This window comes from Pelodiscus sinensis, chromosome 2, assembly GCF_049634645.1.
Source record: "Pelodiscus sinensis isolate JC-2024 chromosome 2, ASM4963464v1, whole genome shotgun sequence".
Taxonomy (NCBI): Eukaryota; Metazoa; Chordata; order Testudines; family Trionychidae; genus Pelodiscus; species Pelodiscus sinensis.
In genome coordinates, this window is record NC_134712.1 from 20,010,853 (window position 1) to 20,036,196 (window position 25,344).

The following is a 25,344-nucleotide window of genomic DNA, read 5'->3' on the forward strand; positions in this document are numbered from 1 at the left end:
CCTGTATACACATTTAATAAAAAAATAGAAAAAAAATCAAGAGATTGTATGTAAATCATTGCTGTGTACCTGTTCAAAAAGTTGTCTTTGGGATTCAAGTTCCATTTGCCGCACTTCTACATCTTGAACAGTAGCAGCTGTTTCTCTCTCTCTCATGGACACCTAGAGAGAGGAAAGAAATATACATGTAAAAACCACAAAATGGAAAAGTTGTTTTGGCCTTGATATCTTCTCTTTCCTTTTAATGCACAGACACATTTTAAAATATTTCAGTTAGTAGGTTTAGAAACCTAGGCAGCTCACTTTGTTTTTCAGCAATGCCAACATTTGGATCAATCTGGCTTTTCTCAGGAAATTTTTCTAATGCAAATAAACCATGAACAGCAGCAGGTGCGAGAATTACATAAATATCAATGAACCACACAATAGCCCAACTTTGGCTAAATGCAACTTGTTTCATAAAACATGCTATAATTGGATTAATTACCCATGAGTTCTGATTTTTTTCTTAGTTACTTTTAAGAAACGTTGCTTAGATGAGGAAAACAAACCTTTCTTGCAATTTCATCATCCAGACGTTTTAGTTCCATTTGACGCTGATCCTGCTGATGTTTCAGGAAACGTCTTCTTGCAGCATCCAATAGCTGGAGCTCTTTTACTTTCAATTCCCTTTTCACAGCTGCTAGTCTTCAAAGCAAACATTAAATAAGAACAAATAAGCCTCCACAGGTAGAAGACTGACACTAAAAAGTGTGATGTTTCATCATAATTAACTGTTACAGGTCACAAACTACTCTCTTTAACCCACTAACACTCTTGACACAACAGTTTTATTTTGGAATTAAAAACTACACTGCTATAAAACAAATTTTAATCCAAAGAGTGGCACACACTGCTCATTTCCCACAAAATTTCCATCAGTTCTTTTATTATTATTTGTGTCAATTAAAAAAAAAAAAAAAGCAGCACTTTAGTTTGTTGAGAGAATTTCACAAAAATAGTACACCAGATCTGTGCTCCTCATTCATTAGTAAATATGGAAAGTTGCTTAACTTCATTAACCGACAACTCTCAATAAAAGAAAAAAAACTGCAAGTTTTCTGGGTCTAAAAAAAAAAAATCCCCGTTTCCTTTAAAAAAAAAAAAATCTTCTGGGGATCCCATGTTTCTCTCACAGTTTATAACCCCTAAGATTATTTCTACATAAATCCAATGGAAATGAGGATGCATATCCACAAATTATTATAAAGGGCTTTTATCACAGTACAGCTAAAGGAACCTATTGAACTTAAAGCTCCCCTGCACAAACATACAGTGAAAGACAGTCTAAAGAGACAGGGACAGTAAGCCATCTGGGGGAAGAGAAAAGTGGGACTGGAAAAATGTATGACTTGCCCAAGGTCACACTTCAGGTCAATGGCAAAGCCAGGAACACAGTCCTGATTACTTGATTCCCAGTCTAATGCCCTACCCACTTGATCATGCTGCTTCCCCACGTTACAATTTGAACAAAATAGTAGCCATCTTTGTCTCTACTTGTGGTAAAAGGTTAAGTAGCAAGGTGCTGTACACATGGTTCATACTACCGCTACTACCTCTGTCTTTGATCTGTCAGTTTTTCCTCTTCTTGCAGCAGAATTTTTCTCCTCTGTTCTTCAGCCTTATGAAGCAGTTCCTGCTTCCGATACCATGCCTCATCTTCTACTTTTCGCTGTATTGCTTTAGCTTCTATTTCGTGAACTAATTGTCTGCATACAAAAATTGTATATATTACCATAGAAAGTAAAATAGATGTCAAGAAAGTATTCAGATAGTAAAAACTGTTAGTCATATATTGAAAAAATATTAAACAAGATTATGATAAAAAGCTATATCTATGCTCAAATTGCCCAGTAATGAAGTAGTTTGGATCATGTCTTCTAATGCAAATTGACTATAACACCAAAAAGAAGCCTATAACAGAAAATAAGAATTATGACAAGAGGATTACATGGATTGCCTTATATAGCATCCAGGTGCATAGATGGGTAAAAGCATCAAATATCATAATAGGTACCAATACTTCTCAGGCTATAGCAGACATGTAGCTGCTCAACAAGATTTTGAAACTGCTTTCTTTGACAAGAGAATTTCAGATTAGTTTAACTACAAAAATCTGCTAAAATAAAAATTCACGCACCTGGGTTACTGAAGTTAGGAACCAAAAGCCTTATTTAGATGCTTAAGTAAAACTGACCTAATTTTCAGAAGTGAATATCCACAGTTCCCACTTCCAGCATCGCTGGAAGTCAGATAATTTTTATTTTGCCATTTTAAGGTGGATTTAGGTGCCTCACTTCAGGCACCCAAGTTTGAAAACTTTGCTATAGGTGTTTCTCGAGAATTAATGGGTTGATTTTTAAGCTTAACATTACTTTAGCAATTAATGCCAAGTAATCCATTTAACTAAGAAATCCAACAAGCCAAATAGAGACATATCAAAAGGTGACGTGTACATACACTTTCTTCTATTTCTCTAAACATTCTGTCCTTTTCCAAGTGCATACAGGTGTCTGGTTTTTGTTCATTGGCTATTAAAAGTCCAGTTAGTGTAGGGCTGGCAGGCTTCCTGCCTGGCACTTGGGAAGGAGCCAGCATGTCCCTCTGGTTCCTTAATGTAGGAATGGTCATGAGCGTCAGTGCACTGCCCTCTACCCCAAGTGCTGGCTCTCCAGCTCCTATTGGCCAGGATATGCAGCCAATGGGAGCTGTAAAAGGAGCACCTGTGGGCAGTGCACAGAGGTACCTGGCTGTGCCTGCCTTGGAGAATAGGTATGGTAGGACAAAGATGTTTGGTTTTGTACATTTAAAAAGTTGGCCTAGCCTTTATTATTTCTCTAGTTTCCAGTAAATCCAACAGATATCTGCCCTCCTCCAAATGTTAAGGTTTCCTTTTATTTTCCCATTAATACCTCTCTCGTAAGTATTCTATTTCATCCTGTCTGATCCTCTCTCGCTCCTGAGTCTGATAATCCACAATAAACTTGGGGTATTTATTAAATACTGGGTACTGGCCCTTTGTGAGTGGTATGAAGTCATCAAGCATACGTTTGGGATGGATATCTGCTGGGGTAGCTTCCATAAGATGATAGGCTTCTTTAATCACAACATTAATATCCAGGTTGTTCCGATGATGGAAAAAATACTGGAAGAAAAAGGTTTTCATATTAAATCCTACAAAAAGTTCAACACGTCACTATGCCTTCCGAATAGGTAGGACAATATATTCATTTATTCTGTATACTAAAAGTTGATTAAAAGAAAATCTTATTATTCTGGCACCTCTAGTTAATACATAAATACATATCCAATGGCTTAATTGACTTAACCCAAAACACTAAATCCTAAAATAACTTGCTCTGCTTTACTTTCTTTACTCTAAAGGCTAGCAATGTTAGTCTACCTTCTTTCTTATGTATATATCTTTTTGCCATAGTGAGTGAGAGAAGGATAAGTGTTTTCAACTCTGCTAATGCATTACTGGCCTCAATTCTGCAATACACATGTGAATACTTGTATTCATATGAGGATCCCCACTGAATTCAACTGTATGATTCACACTGGTAGTTGCAAAATTAGGCTTTAATATTTGCAAATGGAGATTTTTCCACATAAGGCATGCTTTTCTTCACTCCAATTCCCCCCATAACTTCAGAAATACAAAATTTCATTTTAGTTGAAAGGAAGCCAACTAAGACCGCCTCACCATGCTTGCATTTTAGAAGGCAAAATAATGAGGCATCAAAATGCCAGAACCACTTTATATTGTCCTAACATACAGATCTCAATTCTCTTTCCAGAAAGAGAGCCAGAAAACAAAGAATAGTTTAATGGGTAATGAATTTTTCATAATTCAAGAACATTTTTCTTGGCATTAAAACACACAAAAAGTTTCTGCAAGCTCTTAAATTTCTTTATGCTCCTCTTTGTCGATATATCCAAGTGCAAAAAATTGATTAATATTGTATTAATTCTATAGGGAATATATCGGATACTAGAGAACATTGCTTAAACAGATACAGCATAATTAACATTCGGCTGTAACTTTCCTAATATAGGTCGCAAGGGTCTGACTTACTATGTAAGATGTTTACCTCAAAGTCCTCTGTTTGATTACAGTGAAGTAAAGGAGATCTGGAACATATAATATAGGCAGCAACCATCATGAGAAAATATGAAGGATGGTTGGAAAAGATATTATCGAACACTTTCAGCCATTCTTCTCTTGTTAGAACCTCAGAGAATAATGTTTCTAGAAGAGGCCAGGCATATAGCTACATTAATTGGGAAAATGAATAAAATAATTCATTAGTAGAGCTCCCCTGTTCCTATCGTAGAATTACAAAGAAAGACAAATCTGAATATGCAGAGGGACCTTTCCTGTCTGATGCTGAAATTTTATTTATTTGTAAATATAGCGCACATTGGAACTATGACAAAAAGGTATGAAGATGAGGTCCTCACCATATGCAGTTGAACTGGATATGGTTTACACATGTCGTATTTCTCTCATTTTTCCTTTCATCATTTACTCAAATAGATGTATAATTTTTCAAATTAGAATTATTCTTAGTATCAATATATTCATTAACTGTACATTTTAACTTAATTTAATATTTGAATTATGTTACTGCATCTGTTTACTGAATTCAGTCACATATTCATTTGTGTATATTTTTAAAAAACCAAGACAAATTATATAAAAATTGATCAATAATTTTCCCTGATAAATTTATGAATCCGTACACTTGCAAAAAAGGGCAACTATAATTCCTCCTAACGCATGTATAAGGAGACATATGATTTAATGCAACAGGATGCCAGATGATCATATGTTCAGGCAAATGGTATGTTCTTTATACTCCTACAAGTTTTACTTATACATTTATACTCCTAAATTTTACTCTTAATTCATTTAAAGAGCAAATAAAGGTTTAAACTAAAATGAGGCATTTGAACACTGCCATTTATGAAGAGTTATATATAAACCACGAAGCTAGGTTGAAGTTTTACCTGTGAAGTTACATTGTAGTTTATTAAATGTTGAAGCAATTCCTTGTCATGATGTGCCAAGATATTCTCCACCATACTAAGGATATTGACTGGAGGATTAGGAAAATATTCAAACCAGTGTTGACACCAATTAACTATAAAAGGAATAAACAAACCACTTGTCGCTTAATCACTCTGACACCGAGGAATAGCACACTATGGAAGTCACCCTACTTTTCAAATTATGTGCCTTCCACTTTGATTTGTATATTTACATTACAGTACTTACAAATTCAACATTCTATAATCTGCAGACTCAAATATTTTAATATCTGTTAATTTCTCCATTATACATATATCTGTTTTCCAATGTATATATGTACTTCTTCACACAACCCATGTTCAACCTGTGGAACTTGCCATTATGGAATGTTGTGAAAGCCAAAATTAGAAATGGGTTCCAAAAAGAATTAGATAAATTCATGGAGGACAGGCTAATCAATGGCTATTAGCAGGGCTCGCCAAGCAGCGGCAAGCTCCGCTTGCCAGCTGCGCGGTTCTGCGGTCTGCACGTGCGCAGACCGGTCTGAGCCGGCTTTGAGGCTTGTAATCTACTTGCCACAGGCGAGTAGATTACATAATTTGTCGAGCCCTGGCTATTAGCCAAATGGTCAGCTATGCAACCTCATGCTCCACGTGTTCCTAACCCTCCAACTGCCAGGATCGTACTGGATGACAGGGGATGGATCACTCAAAATAACTTGTTCTGTTAATTTCCTCTGCAACATCTGGCACTAGCCACTCTCAGAATTAAGGATACTGGGTAAGATGGACCATTGTTCTGATCCAAAAAGGCCATTTTATATTATTCAAAGATGCTGTTAATCCAATTGTAATGGGCTCTTAGGGTTGGGTCACTGAGCATCAAAATATTTTAACTTGTTAGGACCACAGGTGGATACTTATTTTGCAATCAAACTATGTGTTTGCAAAATGGGTTCTTCTGTAAAATAACAAATGTTTGCATTTTGCAGGAGCTGGAATGACTAATTTCAGTGCAAGATATTTAAATTTACTACTTTTCTTCGGAAGCCAAGCTACTAAATGCTAGTAAGTCCTAATCAATGATCACTCCAGCTTAGTATAATAAACCTTTAAACGGAGACAGAGGTTTTTCTTTTGACAACTGTCTCCCTAGATCTCAAGCCTGCATTCAAGGATTAACATGACAACAAAACTGTATTGGACAAACATTCTTTTGCTGATTAGATTTTAAAGATACTGATAAGAAAAACTGATGAAGATGCCTGTTTACAAGTTAAATTGTGTTTGATAACTATGTCCTTTTGCAACAGCTGCATTTTATAATACTTTCTGGATGATGCCTTTTATACATTTTAAAACAGAACACGAACTCGGCAGTTATAAGAGAACCTATGCACTCTATTCTGTTTTAAGCAAGGCAAATTTGGGGGAAACTAAATAAGTTAAGTATATGGTAAAAATTCTTGCTTACCTATTACAGTAGCAGCAACTTCAAAGCAGATTAGCTGATTGTTCTGGAATAATTTTACAAATGGGAACGCTAGCAGAGGAATATATGGGGTCTCACCAAAGATAGCAGACCAGTGAGCTAAAGCAGATAAGGTCCTGTATATGAAGGCACACAAGTACATAGAAAATACCTGTTCAGAAGAAGAATCATGTGTAGTTTGCCATAACATATAAACAGTAATTATATAGCAGAAAGTAATACTGGTGTCAAACTTTTTTTTTTTTTTTTTTTTAACAAGATCCATTAAAATAGCATTGGTCTAGAATAGACTTGCAGTACTAGGGAATTGCAGAATTAGCTTGTCAGTTCCTAGATATGCTCTACTGTTCCTAGAAATTGTAGAACACATGAAAAGCAATATTACACTACAGGTTGAACTTCTCTAGTCCAGCACTCTCTGGTCTGGAACATCCATGGTCTGGCATAATTTTACTTAGCTGGATATCCACTTAACAAGGCTGTGGCCAAGCTTCCCATGGTCCCATAAAGTTTATTTACTCTCATCAGTCCTGCCTCTCAGTATTCCGTGATGTTATCTAGTTTTAATTTACCCCTAAAATGTCTTTTAAGAGCCCAGTAAGCAGCGGAAATGATGGTAATGCCACTAGACAATATTGACCTCCTACGGTCTGACAAAATTCTCTAGTTTGGCACCAGTCACGTCCCAAGGGTGCCAGACGAAAGAGATTCAATCTGTACTATCAAAATTCTTATTAAATCCTGGCACAAAACAGCAAAACAGGTTTAGTTTAGCACAGGAAAATCCCTAATTTTACTTTTTTTTTTGCTCATGTAAGTTTAATAAAGAATCTGTTATTTTCACACTTTTTTTTGTACAGAATTATCAGCCAAACTTGCCTGGAACACTTTTGGTGATATTTATAGGTAAATCTATAGATGAAACGTTACACAGTCAGAAAATGCCTGCATCCTATCTGAAGATCCCACTAACCAAATAAATGTTGGCTTCACCTAGAATATGATAGCCCTGCCTTCTTGGTTATCATAGCACAAAAACGTGATAAGGCATATGAAGTTTTGTATTTTAAAAAGCACTATAGTACAGCAAGAAACACTGTGACATTCTATATACAAGCAGGAAGAATAGGGGACAATTAACTCTCTGGTAGCTGAAACAGGAAAGCATCTGTAGCCATATAACATACCAACCAGAAAACTGCTAAATAAGAACTACTGTGGTATAAAAAGAAGGTACTGCTTTATGTTGAGCTTAATTTAGCAATTTAAAGCAACCTTCCATAGAGATGGTTCCAGTAAAATGGGTTAACATCAGTGAACGGTCACATAAATTTACCTTTGTAAAACTCTCAGGAGTTTCCTACTTTTCATGGGGTATTCATCCTTTAGGTGCACAAATGCAGAATGGATACCTTTGTCTATTAGGCTACTAAATGCTAAGTGGTTTTCAGGAAGTTGTAGTAAGGCACGCCAAACAAACATCCTGCAGATAAAACATAAATTTAGCAAAGAAAATTCCCCTTGTTACATCAGTACAGCAAAGGAGATTTTTAAATTTGCACACCAACACCCACCGGTATTTTGCTGGATATTCTCCAAATCCTTTCAGTAAGGCTTGTAGACGTTTCTTGTTTAATCCATCTGGTAGCTCATTCTAAAATATAGGGAAAACAGTAATTTTAAAGAGTGTTTTTGTCCCCATAATTTGTAGTTCTTATTCATAGAGTTGGTAGACATGGTTGATAGGGGACACACAGTTTTATTTTTTAAATTTATAATGGTGAGATTCCAGGAGTAGGTGTTAGAACCCCTACTTCTAATATCAGCTCTGCCACTGATTCACCAGGCAGCTTTTGGCAAGTAATGTATTATTTTGGATGCGTTGAGTGACTGCCCTATCCCAATTTTTTTGGCACTATGATAAAGTTAATATAAACAAAAATTCACAACATACCTAATGAAAATGGATCCTACCTACATGTGTTTGACCTCTCTGTAGATTAGTAAACCTCTCACAATGAAACAGGGGACTTTGAAGCTTACTAGTTTAAATGGTTTCAGATTTTTGGATCAAGGTGTCAGGAAATTTTTAAAGTAATAATACTTCATAAATACCAAATCTATTTCTGTTAATCTTGACTTTTTGGTGTTGATTTAAGGTTCCCTAGGACTCAAACCAAATATCAATTTGTAGGTTTTTATATCTGAGTGTAAAATCTCTAGTCAGACTCTATAGGGAAGTACGTCTGTTTAAGTTCAACAAAAAATGGTAGAACATGCTCTGCTCAGACTTTCAAAAATATTACTTAGGGTTGAAAAAAAGCCTTTATTGGCAATTTAATCATGCCAATAAAATGTTTCCAGAAAATTACAAGCAAATGAAAGAGAGAAGCTATAATGGAAACAAAAATAGTATCTGCCACAGTATTCTAGCCATTTTGCAACTAAAGGTTTAATTCAATACCTACAAAACTTGACAGAAAAAGATTCCCACTGATTTCATTTGGAATAGGATCAGGTCCTAAACCAATGGTTCTCTACTAAGGATAAGTGTACCCCTGAGGATCCACAGAGGTATTTCCAGGGACATCAACTCATTTAGATAGCCTGTAGTAAAACTACGCAGTTATATAAAAAGCTTTCGCAAAGTCAGTCCAGACTAAAATATCATGTAATGACTTATTTATATTGTTCTATATACTATATGTCAGTATAATATTTATATACCAATTGATTTATTTTATAATTATATGGTAAAAACGAGAATGCAAGCAATGTGTCAGTAGCAGGGCGCTGTGACTTTTTTATTTTTATGTTTGATTTTGTAAGCAACTAGTTTTTAGGTGAGGTAAAACTTGAGTCTGCTTTGTTTTGCATACCCCCATGAAAGGGATTGAGAGCCACCTCCTTAAATGACCAAAAATACATGATTAAATTGCCAATAAAGTCATACTATAATCATAAGTGTATATATAAATAAAATTCAGCAATAAATACTTTTGCTGTAATTATTATTGTAAGAAAGTTACACATGAAATTTAACAAGAATTGAGAACTGGCAAGGTAGGTGGATGAAGAAAATAAGCAGCGATATCAGAGTAACAGTGATGAAATATATAGATAACATTAAACCAAGTGAAAGCCTTTGGAAACCGTTTAGAAGTAAAGTTAACAATTAGAATACAGGCAGTCCCCGGGTTACATGGATCCGACTTACATCGGAACCCTACTTACAAACGGGGTGAGGCAACCCCACACTAGCTGCTTCCCCCCAGCAGACCAGAGAGACGCAGAGTGGCTTTTCTCAGCAGACACCTCAGCTTGAAAATAAAGGACTGAGGGAAGTGAGGTGTGGGAGAATAAAACTGAGCTCTGGAGAAATGTTTGGCTAGAGTTTCCCCTACAATATGTACCAGTTCCGACTTACATACAAATTCAACTTACGAACAAACCTACAGTCCCTATCTTGTACGTAACCCGGGGACTGCCTGTATGGAAGCTCTAAAACAAAGATATGTAAGGAAGGCAAAAGTTGCAAACAGCATGTAAGTCAGATACTGAATAGTTAGCAAACATTTTGATATAGAAAAGTAATTGCTAGGGAAACTATGAATGGAGAGTAGGGATGTAAAATTCCATTGAATTAGTTAACCAGTGAAATGTTAAATTAACTGATTAAATGGGGTGGGCAGGAGAGGCCAAACTGGAGCACCCCAGCTCACAGTGCACCAGGCCCAGGCCCACTGCTGTCAGGGGCTACTTTGACCAGGCTGGAATGCCAGGATGGGGGCTGCTGCAGCCCCCACTAGTTCACGGTAATTGGCAAGCCTCGTCAATTAAAGGTGAGCCTTACCGGTTCATTTCATTCTGACAATGAAAATCAAATGCTGCAGATTAAAGAAGAGAAACATTTACAGTATTTACAATTTGCTCTTACCTCTTTATTTTCAAGCGATGAGTTCACTTGTGGTTTTAGCACTCTGGTTTGAGTTTTAGTTCCTTTTGATTTCCAAGGCCTCTCTGACCTTCCTGACATTACTCTCATTGTAAGTTTACTCGCTCCCAACTTGCCTTTCGACAAATCTTCAACTACTTTAACCAAGGGTGCTGGTGGCTGGCATGAAAGAAGAATGATACAGTTAACATTCTATGGTACTGTAAGAAAAAACATTTTACAACATTTTATAATGAGAACACCATTCATATTATACAGAGTGCTCTTTCACTTGATGACCAATGTTGAAAGATGTTTGTTATAAAACATGACTTGACACACACAGCATAAACCAAAACCCAGACAGATGTGATAAGCGCATGTTTAACTTTCATTCACTTAATGGAATATGTTACAAGCAATTTATGTAGGTTCTATTTTAATTCTGATTTTCAAACATTGACTCAACCAGAAATAATGTATCTTTTGAATTAGATATACAATGATGCATACTAGTGTGGTTTGACCAACATATATGTATTGTTCTATGTTTAAATTACTTCAGAGAATGCTTGAGTGTTACTATACTACTTTGCACTTCAGAGTACTATACAAACAGTCTCACCAGACCCATGTACAGTGTGAAATAATTCCATGTTAAATATGTGGAAAAGTGAGTAACAAAGTGGCTACATAAGCTGCCCAATGGTCCTACACCAACTAAGCATTTAAGTTGAGAATGGAACTCAGGTCATCTGACTTAAAGGCCTGTGCTCAAGTCCCTTATTACAGAGTAGTCCAGGCTCACGGGCCAGATCCAGTCCATGAGGGTTAGTCCCTGGAGAGCCTTCACCACTATATTTACCTGCACCTCCGCAGGTACCGACAATTGCAGATTCCTTTGACAGTGGATTGCCATTCCCAGCCAATGGGAGCTCCAGGAAGTGGTGTCCCGGTCCGCATTGCTTCCCAGAACTCCCATTGGCTGGGAAGGTCAATCTGCAGCCAACAAGAGTTGTAATCACTGGTATCTGTGGAGGTGCAGGTAAATATAGCAGCAGTGGCCTGCCAGGGACTAACCATGGTAAACTGCTGCCTTTTTATTGCCAGCCCCTGAAGTAGTCCTTACATGTTTACTTTTAGTGTGTGAGGATTTATGATCTACAGCATTCTGGATTTAGAAATGTTTGTCTCCCCATAGGTCTCCAAACAGAAGTTATTTTCTTAGTCAAATAAAAGCTGGTCTTTATAATTATATATATATATATATATATATATATATATATATATATATATATATATATATATATATATATATATATATATATATATATATATATATATATATATAAAAGGGACTAGATATAACTGTTTTATAATCATGACTTCCAAGGCCTGATGAATAAACTGTGAATAGTTCTTGACAAACACAGCATCGATGTTCATTTGTGTCTGCAGTTAAGGAAATATCTGTTGCATGGTATTTCCAAGAAGGAAATGAACAAAAAGCTGTATGATCAAAGCCAAACTGATAGAAAGATGTGCAAAGACTAAATTGCTGCGGGAAGTACAGAAAAACTGGACAGAATGATTAAATATTTTTTTAAAAACACAGTTTGCCTAACAGAGTGGAATAACCACAAAGGGAGGACTAGAATCCCTATGTTATTTATCTCACAACTTATATTACACAACTACCATGTATATAAGGCAATGACACAGTAACAAATTGTCTTTTCAGTATTGATCTTTTGGGGTGACAAGATTGACTTACATTGGTATTTCAGTGCTGTTGTTGTGATTTACTTTACTTACAACTCTACCTTATTTACTTCCTGCGTTAAAGCCTGGACACTATATATGTTGAGGCTACCATTTTCCATTACTGATGCAATATACCGTCCATTTGGGCTAATAGTTACTGCGCTGATTCCCTCCTCATGACTCCCAATATCAAACAGAATCTTGCACGTCTGTATATTGATAAATCTCATAATATTATCTTGACTTAGAACTCCAAGAACCTAGAAATAAAAAACTTTTATAAATTAATCTTAATGCAAAATAGAAAAGAAAATAATGAATTCAAGATTCTGAAATAAAAAATATTGAAGCAGCAAATATAGTAGTAACTTTAATGTAGTAACCTTCCCACAGCTAGAATAAGAAAAGCAAGTCTCAGAAAGTATGTGATTTCAGTTAAGTAACCAAGTGATTTTGTTCTTAAACTTCCTACACAACTGACCTGATTAGAACCACCATCAAAATTATCAGGAAGGAATTCCAGATGGCGAACAGCTCGTACTTTTGTAGGCATCTGGATTATTCTTAACAGCTGTTTTGATTCCAGACACCACACGTGAAGATGATTTGATTTTCCTCCTGTTACTAGCACCCGGCCATCTCTGCATCACAAACAGAGTTTGTATCAGACCAATCTAATATACTGCTAATTACAATGGTAGGACCATATATTATCTTCCAGGCTCACAAATCACTGCTGTTGAATAGATCTTAATTTCTGCTGTATTATACTGCTAGCACATAATGTTGAAACAGCTACCCAACAAAGTAAAAAGCAGTTGTTTTAGTGGATACTTATACAGTTCACCTTCAACCTAAATTAAAAAGCTCCTTTTTCCGTAATGGTTATGGGTTTGCAGTATAAACTGGTGCAGCTCTCAACAAGGAGCAGTGCAATCTATAGAACAGCTCAAAATACTACAATTGATCCCCATAGAAATTTGGGGAAGTGAGATTCCAAACTTTTGAGTTTTGGTTCATCTGCAGTGAAAAAATCTTTGCTCAGACAAAACAACATGATCAAGTGGCAGAAAAAGACAGGAGCCTGAAATACAGTTGAATGTTTTAGAAAGGCATTAGTAAGAATAAAGTAGTAATATCCTTATGATTATGTAAAATAGCTTAAATAAATTGCTACACAAGGATGAGGAAACTAACCCATTTACTACAAACTAAACAAAAAAGTGTTATCAATGAAATCATGTTTTCTTAATAATAATGTGCACCTTCTAAAATGTTTTACAAGACTTTGTATTAACAGAGTACAGTAAAACTCCAATTGTCTGCCATCCAGTGGTCTGGCACTCCTGATAGTCTGGCACCAACTGGAACCCGGAAGTGCTCCAGCCAGCTGGACAATTGAAGCTGCTGAGCCCCATGGGTGCTCGCAGCTGGGAAAGGGAAGGAGAGAAGAGGGGAAGGGGATTATACCCCTGTGACGGGTCTGCCGGGACCCACACTGCGTCTGGCTGGTACATGGGGGATGGGCGGGGAACGGTGCAGCTTGGGGCGAACCCTCTGCCGTTTTGCAGGAAGGCGGGGGAAGATCCGCACAGCCGCCGGCGACAGGCCAGCTAGGGAAACCCAGCCATTGGCCTGCAAGCAGCAGCGGAGGAGAGGGGGCGAGAGTTAAGTCCCCGAACTTGCCCCGTTCCGGCTGTGCTCAGCCCCGCGCCGCCGCCGAGAGTTTCCGGGAAGGGAGCGGGCTCCCCACCCATCAGACTGCAGTAGTTATCGCTGAGCAGGGGGCTGAGGGACGACGCTGCGGGGCCAACCCGGCAGCACCCCAAGTGTTCTGCTCCGCCGCTTCCCCAAGTTTGCCGCCGCTGCTGCTGAAACTGATGAAATTGACTTGGGGAAGCGACAGAGCAGAGCACCTGGGGTGCTGCTGGGTTGGCCCCGCAGCGTCGCCCCTCAGCCTCCTGCTCGGCGATAACTACTGCAGTCTGACGGGTGGGGAGCCCGCTCCCTTACCGGAAACTCTCGGCGGCGGCGCGGGGCTGAGCGCAGCCGGAACGGGGCAAGTTCGGGGAAGTAGCTCTCGCCCCCTCTCCTCCGCTGCCGCTTGCAGGTCGGCGGCTGGGTTTCCCCAGCTGGCCTGTTGCCGGGACTTCCCCTGCCTTCCTGCAAAATGGCAGAGGGTTCGCCCCTTGCCTTTCCCCACCCACCTCCCGGACGCAGTGCGGGTCCCGGCAGACCCGTCACAGCCCCCCACCGGAGTACCTCCCGATACTCCGGCATATCCGATAATCTGGCATCACTTAGGTCCCAAAGGTGTTGGATTATCAGTAGTCTACTGTAGTTAGTTTGGATCATTGCTCCAGCTGCTTCACTGCTCTCAGTAACTGCTTATCTTTATAAATGTTTGGCAGCAATACCTTTTTGTTGTTAGCATGCAAATCAAGATGGCCGGAAGAGGACATGACTGACTCTCACACTTCTTAGTTCATTTTTCTTCTTTATACAGAATACATTTTATACTGAAGCTGATACCCAAAGTATTTTTAACTCCTCACCATTATTGAGCTGTGCAGCCTTGCATAGAGATTGTTTTAGTGAGTGACTGGTCTGCCTTTCCTTTCTGTAAGAAAACCCAAATACGCTTTGGGGGGAGAAAAATTCCCACACTAGCATTTTGACTTCTGTTAGAAATAATGCTGAAATCCAATTTAGAGATTAAAAACCACAGCTCAACACTTATGTAAAATATATAGAGAAAGGAGAGAAAAAAAATCTGTATTGCCTGACAAGAATTTTGTAATATTTCCCTTCTTAGTATTTTAGCAGTAGTTTACCTGGTAACAGCAAAGACTTTATAATGCAACACAGAGCCTTCTATTGGAGTTGGCAACTGGTATTTACATTGAAGTGTATCACATTCCCATGCAAAGATAGAATTGTCTTTGAAACAGCTGATGATGGTGTTGCTTAGTGGAAGAAAGAAAACCTGAAAGAATATGAAAAAGGAAAAAATAGAATACTTTTCAGACTAGTTACCTTATATATTATATACAAAGATCGCATGTGAACTTCAGAAATGTCAGAATAATACAGTAGTAAAGCCATGGCAGTGCACTTATTAGGCTCCTGAAGACTTGCAATGAGCTTGAGAAGTGCACCAATTGCCTTCAGTCACTGAAGTGATTTATTATTTTTAGAGGACAGATCATTAATTTTATGTATAGTTATTAAAAAGTATAACGACAGCTGTCAGGGTTTATGCAAAGTATTGCTCCACTACGAACAAACAATGATAAAAGAAAAATAGGAAAATGTAGTAAACACCTTTTGTCAACTCTTTTGAATATATTTATTGTTTACTTGAAGTCTCTCTGTATAAGATCACCTAGACTGGAGAATCCTGACTAGATGTCTTTTTTTAAAACTACACTTTTAAAGCTATTCCCCACTAGCCCTGGGCTCAATGTGGCATTTTAATCTTTGTACATTTCAAAGCAGAAGCGCAACATGGAGTCTGGGGTCAGCAGGGGACTCCCTGTTGGTCCTGGGCTCTATATCACGTTCCAACTTTGAAATGTACAACTCTCGGACATTTTAAACGTGGAACACGCACTACTCCTTATCAACTAATCAAATAGTTAAAGGAAATCGTATCAACTATTTGATTAGTTAATTAATCAATATTTAACATCCCCACTTCCCTGCTCCCCAAAAGCCCACCCATCTTTCAGGCAGCCGTTTCTGGCCTAAACCAAGTTGAAAGCCACTATATAGGTAAAAATAATAGTCATCTAAAATTTCCACAATACATACACTGACTGAAATGACAAAGACAAACTCCTGAACTTCAGCTAAGCTCAAGATTTTTATATACATAATATTACATGGTTGACAATTTGTAATACAACAATAACAGATAATCAAACACAAAGATATAATTCTACAGAATTGACAACATAAGCCATACAAGACCTACCACCTATTCTTTAGTCTGAGAATTTCCTTATAATGAGCCAAATCTTACTGAAATCAATGGGAAAGCATCCACTGACTTCAAAGACTTCCAGCTCAGCCCCTTATCTTTGTACTGAATTGTTACACTTGGAATAATCAATTCATATATTGAGTGCAGATATATAATAAAATAATGTATGTACTTATTTATTTTGTTGGGTTAATGATTGATTTTGATGCGAAAACCTCTGAATATCACCAAATTCCAAAAGCTATTGGCAGATAACTTCACCCACTCACCTATGCAAAATGTGGAATGTACTACAATCACCTGCTAATTGAGACTATCAAATATAGGGAGCATTTCATTCCCGAATGAAGTGCACACACCTCTGGTATAAACAATTATTTTAATAGCGCTCACTACAAAACAGTTTTAGGACAGAAAGTGAAAGACGTATGTGTAATTGAAGCTAAAGGGTGACTTCCAGGAAGGAAGAATGTAATGCCCTAGCTAGAATCCAGAAAAGAAATTAGAGTTAACAGCACTACGCTGAGAAAAAGTGTCATGGGATTCTTCATGGGCACAAGTGGTGAGGATTTCCTTTTTAGTCTTTCAAATGAGATTTATCTCCTGCAGCATAATTCCACCTAACATGGAGCATTGATTCAATACTGACAAAACATTACTACTTTATGCAGCACATAGGTGTTCCCTGCACGTCTCTACAAGAACTGACCCATAACCTTATCTCGTGAGATCAGATGGCATCAAAGGTGTGAGACGGTTGGAGGCAAAGATAAAAATATTCTTTTAAAAATAGATTAAAGTACTCCTGATTTAGCATGTTACTGTAGTCTCCCGTATGTTTATATACACTTTGATCATTGCTCTTTACTGACCTTTTGAATACCCACTGATTGGCGGACATTCAACTTTCTTTTTCTTTGGAAGGTATCAAGGTCCCAGAATTGTGCTGTATCACTGGATGTAGTGATGGCGTATCTGCCAGATCCATGGACGGAGATTGAAGAGACTGAAGAATCATGTCCCCTCATCCAACTAACTAGCTCCTTGGTGTCTATGGTATAAATTAAACTGATTTAAAAGTTCTGTAATTTGAAACAAGTGCTAGTATTTTTCAGTAACAATAATATGAAAGGTAGTCTCTTGAGAATGCATAATGTACCTCTATTTATCATCAAATGAGGAACAAGTAAGGTCCTTCATGTAATTCATATACATAATGGAAAAACATTGTTTTTAATTACAGTAAAACTCCATTGGTCCGGCATCTGACGGTCTGGCACTCCTGATGGTCCGGCACCATCAGGAACCCAGAAGCGCTCCGCAGCCAGACCATTGGAGCTGCTCTGCCTCCAGCGTCCCCTATTCAGCCACTGCTAAAACTGACCAGCGGCTGAATCGGGGAAGCCGGAGGCAGAGCAGCTGGGGCGCTGCAAGGTAGGTCCCCTAGCGCTGCCCCTGGGGGCTGCGGGACCAACCCGGCAGCACCCCAGGCGTCCCCGATTCAGCCGCTGCTGAAATTGACCAAGAGCTGACTCCAGGAAGCCTGAGGCAGAGCTGCTCTGCCCCGGGCTTCCTGGAGTCAGCTCTTGGTCAATTTCAGCAGCGGCTGACTTGGGGACGCTTGGGGCAGAGCAGCTGGGGTACTGCTGGGTTGGTCCCTCACCGCCGCTCCTCAGCGCTACTGGATCAACCGGGCAGCACCCCAGCTGAGCTGCCTCAGGCGTCCCCAAGTCAGCTGCTGCTGAAATTGACCAGCGGCTGACTCAGGGAAGCCCGGGGCAGAGCAGCTCTGCCTCAGGCTTCCTGGAGTCAGCTCTTGGTCAATTTCAGCAGCGGCTGACTTGGGGACGCCTGGGGCAGAGAAGCTGGGGTGCTGCCGGGTTGATCCAGTAGCGCCAAGGAGCGGCAGTGCGGGACCAACCCAGCAGCACCCCAGCTGCTCTGCCTCAGGCGTCCCCAAGTCAGCCACTGCTGAAATTGACCAAGAGCTGACTCCAGGAAGCCCGGGGCAGAGCAGCTCTGCTTCGGGCTTCCTGGAGTCAGCTGCTGATCAGTATCAGCAATGTCTGACTTGAGGATGCCTGAGGCAAAGCAGCTGGGGTGCTGCTGGGTTGATCCAGTAGCGCCAAGGAGCGGCACTGGTGGACCAACCCAGCAGCACCCCAGCTGCTCTGCCCCAGGCGTCCCCAAGAGCAGCTGGGGTGCTGCCTGGTTGGTCTCGCCACGCCAAGGGTCGCGTTACCCCGACCAACCCGGCAGCACTCCAGCTGCTCTGCCCCAGGCGTCTCCGATTCAGCCGCTGCTTGTCAGTTTCAGCAGCGGCTGAATCAGGGATGCTTGGGGCAGAGCCGGACTATCAGAAGGAGGGGCTATGAAGGGGGGGCTATGAGGGGTACTTCTTACTACAGTAAACTTCCGATAGTCCGGCATATCTGATAATCCGGCACCCCCTGGGTCCCAAAGGTGCCGGATTATCAGAAGTTTACTGAAGTAATGGATTTTGTGAGTTATTTTTCAGTTCTACAAATACAGCTATCTTGCATATACTTATTTAATCTGCCTTCAGTGGTCTGTCTTAAAAGTTGTGAATGTGGACACCAAACAAGTTGGGTATGCCTTCAAGGCAGACTTTTGCAAGTAGGAATATCAATGTTAAACCACTCCCCATCCAAAAGAGCAACAGCATAGTTTGCAGTTTCAAGACTAAAGATGGGAAAGATTAACTATAAGCATTACCCTTAATGGGTGATGTTTACCGGTTTCGGTTAACCTGTGGAAGCTAAAGCAGCTCCCCACCCGCCGTCGGCTGCTCTAGCCCCACATTCCAGCTGTCCGGAGCAGCCTATCTGTGGAGGGCCTCGGTCAGGGGTGGCCAACCCATTAAACGAAGAAAGCCGAAACAGCAGCGGAAAAAACGTGACGAGCTGTACCAGAATTGTTGGGGGGGGGGGGGGGGGGAGGAAGAGCTCCACACCAGCCAGAATTGTTGAACCGGGGAGAGAGGGGGTAAAAGACGCTGCCCCTTTAAAAAAACCACAGATTAGGTTTTTTGGCCACATTAGGCTCCCACCAGCTGATGCCATCATGCCACTCTGGATGACTCCCCTGCACCCAGTGAGCACAGGGAGCTGAGGGCTGTTTGTAGGGGCACATGGGGCAGCTTCGCAAGCCATATGCGAGGCTTCGCAAGCTGCACTTTCAGGGGTGAAAAGCCACGGGTTGGTCACCCCTGGCTTAGGTGCATCGCAGGCAGGAGCTGCTCCGGCTGGGCTGCAGCACCCCTCCCTACCAGCGCCCTCTTTAATAAGTTAACTGATTAAACATCATGTTTAACCGGTTAACCAATTAAATGGGATTTTACATCTCTGCACAAGACAAGATTCTACACTTGTGTTAATTTGCAGGTCAAATGAATTGCAGTTACTATTTATACATGTAAGGAAGGTTGATTTAGTGAACAGTTGACTATGACCACAGGAACCTATATTCAGATGCAATATTCTGATTAATTTTTTAGGCCTAGGGGTTTAATGCCTTTTCATGCTACTGACCACTCTTTAGAGAGATTGCCTCAGACCACCTTCTCTCACATTCATAACTGCATTACTGCCTTCCCTCCCAATGGCAACTGGATAATGTATTTGTGGCAACTACATTAATTACTCACATGGTAAAACATTTAAGCTATTTGAAAGCTTGTTTTCATACTACCAATTCACACTGGCAAAAAAACAACCCCCCCCCCCTCAAAAATAGCACCATGTGAATAACCAGCTCAATCAATAAGATTTGTGTAATTGCATCCAGAAACTTAATTTGGAATTAGTCTACATACCTACTGAAAGGAAGAGAGAGAGGAGGACTTCAGAGCTCTGGTGAGATGAATGCCATTTTGTAAACTAGATTTTTGGGGACTATATTTAGTTACAGGCAGTCCCCGGGTTACGTACAAGATAGGGACTGTAGGTTTGTTCTTAAGTTGAATTTGTATGCAAGTTGGAACTGGTACATATTGTAGGGGAAACTCTAGTCAAACATTTCTCCAGAGCTCAGTTTTATTCTCCCACAACTCACTTCCCTCAGTCCTTTATTCTCAAGCTGAAGTGTCTGCTGAGAAAAGCTGCTCCGCGTCTCCCTGGTCTGCTGGAGGGGAAGCAGCTAGTGTGGAGTTGCCTCACCCCGTTTGTAAGTAGGGATCCGATGTAAGTCGGATCCATGTAACCCGGGGACTGCCTGTATTACCTGATTAGTGGCTATTTAGTTCTACAGTAAGTTATAATCCTCACTAATTAAGCTGGTGGGAGAATAACAAAGTCCAGAACTGTATCTGGTTGGTTTCCACTAAATTAAAAGAGTCTAAATCCAGATGGTCTGAAATAGCAGCAGTAGGCATGCATTTCTTAAATGGGGAGAAAATAATATCTCTGAAGATTAACTTCTGAACAATGAATTGCCAGTATTACTAGCCATTTAACTACTAGTCACATCATAAATAACTAATTATTGTTCTTGATTAATTTAGCAGAAAACAGAGTCATCACATCTGGACATTTCATTAATTTGAAAAAAATATTGTATACAAATAAGGATGCAGGATTTAAATATGCAAATATTGCAGTTTATTGACTGTTCTTTCAATAACCAGTTATTTGAATAAAGATTTGTGATAGTCCTTAAAACTTTTATCCAAAATAATTCAGTTGCAAGGTTCTATAAATTAAATGACTGATTTTTAAGGGTTTCTACAAAACCTTGTTTCAACACAAGCAAGTCTAGCTCATTTTTAAAAGGTAACAAATATGTTTTTGATCCTGCAATAAGCTATAAATTGCAGAAAATTTCTGCATGCTTCCCCCCCCCAAAAAAAAATCACTTCTCATCTTGTCTACACAGCAACATTATTTTGAAATAACTATCATTATTTTGAAATAACATAGTCCACGTCTACACATCAGGCAATTATTTTGAAATAATGTCAAAATACTGTCAAGTTGGAGGACTTCTTACTCCGATTCCTGTAACCCTCATTGTACAAGGAGTAAGGGAAGTCAAAGGAAGAGTGCTCTATTTCAGAATAAGGATGCAACTGACATAGCTCAATTTGCATAGCTTATTTTGAGTTAAACCCTGCTGTGTAGGCGCACCTTCTATGTGGGTAAAGATATTACACCTTCAAAGTTGATTAGAGGATTAAGATCATTCTTTTCACGGCCCTCCTTCTGCCTTGCAAGAATACGTGGCATCAAACGTATAATAAAAATAGTCACAAAACTTTCAAACTTGATGTTGATATGGATTTGTATGAAAATATAGATATTGTTTTTCTAATCAGACTTTTACACAGGATTTACCTGTATCAAAGCATTTAATGGAATAATCTGCCAAAGCCACAAGGTATTCAGTCTTCCTGCGGAGATTAAATGCCAAAGCAGTGCAAGCCTGCATTGTTCGCTGAACAAGAATGAATCTATTTAAAGAAAAAAAAACACAAGTCCAATAGTGTCAGAAACACTTCAGTTCACTGGACATTGAACTGAATATGCTACTCAGTTTGAACATACTTTACCCTGCGAAAGAAAGTTTCATGAAAACTTCTCCTCCAATTAGTTCTATCAAAACAAACCCCATTTAACACACAGAAATAAGTATCTTAAGTGGGAGGAGTGTTCTAAAAAGTTGATTTATGCTTATTAAGAAACCTAAAAACAAAAATATAGGTAGGGTCTTACCAAATTCACAGTCCATTTTGGCCAATTTCACGGTCATCAGATTTAAAAAATCGTAAATTTCATTATTCCAGCTATTAAAATCTGAAATGTCATTGAGTTGTAATTGTAGGGATACTGACCCAAAAAGCAGTTGGAAGGGGTCACAAGGTTATTATAGGTAGGGTTGTGGTACTACTACCCTGGCTTCTACAGTGCTGCCTTCAAAGCTGATCAGCTGGAGATCAGTGGCTGTGGGTTGGGAGCTCAACTATGAAGGCAGAGCAGCTGCCAGTAGCAGTGCGGAAAGATGGCATGGTACCTAGTTGGGCCTTCAGTCAGAAGCCACCACTCGCCAGCCATCCTGATCTTAAAGTATAAGCACAGATATTAGGGTGGCATGCTTTGGTATTACCACACTTAATTCTGTGCTGCTGCTGGCAGGATACTGCCTTCAGACTAGTGATGTAAGTGACTAGTCAACTATCCGATAAACATAAGCTTATCGGCTAGTCAAGTAGTCACTCAAGTAGTTGCTTCACCTCCCCCCACCCTTGCTGCAGAAATTCCATCGACTACTCAGTTGATTAATCGAAATTTAACTTCCCTACTAAAGAGCTGGGCATACAGCCAGCAGCTGTTGTTCTCCAGCTCCAAAGGCAGCATAAAAGTGAGGGTGGAAATATTATGAACCTTCTAAAATAGCTTTGGGAATCCCCTGCAAAACCTTTGTGTCAGGTCCTCCAATTTGAGAAATACTGGTCTCCCCTGTGAAATCTTCATAATGTAGAGTAAAAGCACACACAAACACCAGATTTCACAGGAGGAGACCAGATTTCACAGTCCACTACATCTGTGGAAAACATGTGAATTTGGCAGGGCCATAAATATAGATTATGAAGAACAATAACTGAGAGCCGCAAGCAAGAGTAATGTTTACCTGTTTCCAGTCAAGTCAAAAACATATATATTTCCTTGGTGGTCTCCAGCAAGTAAAGAATCTCCAGAATTGTCAAAGGCCACATTCAGAAAACGTATTGTCTTTGAATGGTATCCTGTGGCACTGTGAATAATGTTTACTATGACACTATGAGGAAAGCAAAGAAATCACTGTCTTTAGCATAATTTTCTCTATGGTCATTAAGATATATCGAATATAAAAAACAATTTTAAGCTATATTTTCTGCAACTCTGATTAAACTTTTGAGGAAGACCACACACTTATAAAAGTGTATTACACTAAAGATGATTTGCTATCTAACAAGCAATAAACAAACCTTCTGTAAAGAAATCAAATGAAAAACTGAAAAGTAGCTGATTCATGAGAAAAATTAATATAGGCAGGTAGAGTCAGTAATTATATGATATTAGGGGAAGAAGGGAAATCACTGAAACAACTTTTAGCTGTCTTCTTAAAAATAAGGGGCAGGCCAATCTCTGTCATGTCGCACTAAAATGGGCTCTCCCATTTCTGTTTTTCACAGGTATCTATCCTTCGGGTTTGTATATTAGCTGGGGATAGGTGAAATAGCAGCAGCCAAGGAGATGATGGTAGTCTAAAATGCAGCAGTTAACACAAAAAACCTGGGGTAGAAGAATGAAGAGCATATGGATTTTCCCCCCCTTTCAAAAATCAGGGACAAATTAAAACTGTGGCCTGGAAGGAAATCCCTTTAGAGGAGCACTCTGATGGTCAATCAAGTGTGAAGGGGAGGCAGAGTCTGTGTGATTATACCCCACAGAATATCTCTCAAGAGGGATTCACCCTCTACAGTTTGCAGTGGAATCAATACTAGAAGGAGAGGCCCAGACCCAGTTTCCTTTTTCCCCAAAGAGAAGGCGGCCTTCAAGAGGGAAAAAGAGATGGGTTAGTTCATAAGAAGAGCTGAGGACTGGCTTTCCTGTAACCTGCCTGCTAAGCTTACACTTTCTCTATGATTTTTGGAAAAGATTATTTAATGGTAGCTGGTAATATTTTCATCATGGGAGAATATTAGTAATAACTTTAAAAGGCATAATGGAAAATATGAAAAATTAAAAGCCAACTTTTCCCAGCATTGGTTGTGTCAATCTGTTATTTACAGATTCATTCTTCAACTCATCTCCCCACCCAAATTCTTTCCTGAAAATAAAGTAACATTGTAAATGGAATAAAAGGGAAACTGATAATAAAGTCAACCTATTGAGCCACAATCAGAACCTCCAAACGTATTAAAAGTTTTCATCTTTTGATATAATGTACATGCGAGTTATACCAGTTCATCTTTTGCACTTGTTCTCTATCATCACATGCCTGTATTTCTAAAAAATTGTCTTGGGAACTTTCCAAGCAATTTTGTCTAATGCAATATTTAAAAATGAGATTATGCATATATTTGCTATTCATGATGATGTCTCAAAATAATTTACAAATGAATTTACTTAAATACTATTAGAATTGTTAGTTGGTCATTTTTAAACATTAAACCTGTGTCATCCTGTGAAAGGTGAATCTCTGAGAGATGCCCTTTGGGGATATAAATACACAGGCCCTGTTTCTCCTTGGTAGCAGATCAGAGGGCACACAGGCAGGGATTTCTCCCCAAACCACAGCCGTAAACAGTCTCGATCTTTAGAGGTCTGTGCAGGTAAAAATATGTGGCTATGCATCTTGCAGACTCATCATGCAATCCACAATCTGGATTTACTTGCATCTACACAGCAAACCACCTGGAGGGGAGAGAGCAGAAGTGAGTGAAGAGGGCGCAGGGAAGAGGCAGGCAGAATGAGAGCAGGGATCGGGAGTGAAGAGTAGCAGGGACCTGGGGCTCTGCAGATCAATGCTCACCAGGTGGTGGGGTGGGAGAGGAGATCTGGGAAGGGCCAGCACTCTGTCCCTCCTACAGAGAGGGATTTAAGAGATCTTGTTGCATCCTTTCCCTGGTGGTAATGCAAGGGCCTGCCCTGGCACAGGCCCCCCTCTCCTCTGCCTGGCAGTTCATTGGAGGGAGGAGGTAGAAGAGCCCTGCACAAATGTCCACTCCAGCATCCAAGGTTATGAAACACATATCTGTGGATAAGTAGGGCTCTATTGATCTTGAGGGTTCAAGGTCTTTTCTTACAGACTCTGCCAATGGGTCTTATTTTTTTCCTAATCATTCACATTTCATAGGGTCTTGTGCTTTTCTTCATAATCTCAAATCCATAGTTTGCAAGATCATAGAACATCTTCTGTTCAAGTTCCTGAGAGCTCAGGCCATACCCCTTAATTTTAGTTATTATACACTTGTTGTTGGGTTTGTGTGATGTTACGATTATGCTGTAGCGTATATATGTTAGAGTTAATTTGTAAGATTCTAAGGCTACATCTACACTGCAGGCTTCTTGCGCAAGAACAGTAATTCTTGCGCAA

General features: G+C 39.5%; 1 protein-coding gene across 3 annotated transcripts in view; it reads right to left on the minus strand.

Moving 5' to 3' along the window:
• Positions 1 to 25,344, minus strand: part of TBC1D31 (TBC1 domain family member 31) — a 39,467-nt gene that overhangs the window by 11,198 nt on the left and 2,925 nt on the right. Inside the window, exons 2-18 of one of the 3 annotated variants that reach the window (XM_075920171.1) lie at positions 24,421 to 24,662; positions 22,894 to 23,040; positions 21,600 to 21,715; positions 17,121 to 17,299; positions 15,098 to 15,249; positions 12,745 to 12,904; positions 12,323 to 12,523; positions 10,503 to 10,679; positions 8,140 to 8,219; positions 7,902 to 8,048; positions 6,548 to 6,681; positions 5,053 to 5,186; positions 4,134 to 4,313; positions 2,952 to 3,184; positions 1,596 to 1,748; positions 552 to 687; positions 70 to 162 (exon numbers count right to left, since the gene is read on the minus strand). In XM_075920171.1, coding sequence (XP_075776286.1) covers positions 70 to 162; positions 552 to 687; positions 1,596 to 1,748; positions 2,952 to 3,184; positions 4,134 to 4,313; positions 5,053 to 5,186; positions 6,548 to 6,681; positions 7,902 to 8,048; positions 8,140 to 8,219; positions 10,503 to 10,679; positions 12,323 to 12,523; positions 12,745 to 12,904; positions 15,098 to 15,249; positions 17,121 to 17,299; positions 21,600 to 21,693 — 2,253 coding nt within the window. In that variant the 5' untranslated portion in view covers positions 21,694 to 21,715; positions 22,894 to 23,040; positions 24,421 to 24,662. The remainder of the gene's footprint in view (positions 1 to 69; positions 163 to 551; positions 688 to 1,595; positions 1,749 to 2,951; positions 3,185 to 4,133; positions 4,314 to 5,052; positions 5,187 to 6,547; positions 6,682 to 7,901; positions 8,049 to 8,139; positions 8,220 to 10,502; positions 10,680 to 12,322; positions 12,524 to 12,744; positions 12,905 to 15,097; positions 15,250 to 17,120; positions 17,300 to 21,599; positions 21,716 to 22,893; positions 23,041 to 24,420; positions 24,663 to 25,344) is intronic. The other 2 variants (XM_006137496.4, XM_075920170.1) reach the window with 2 other exon arrangements.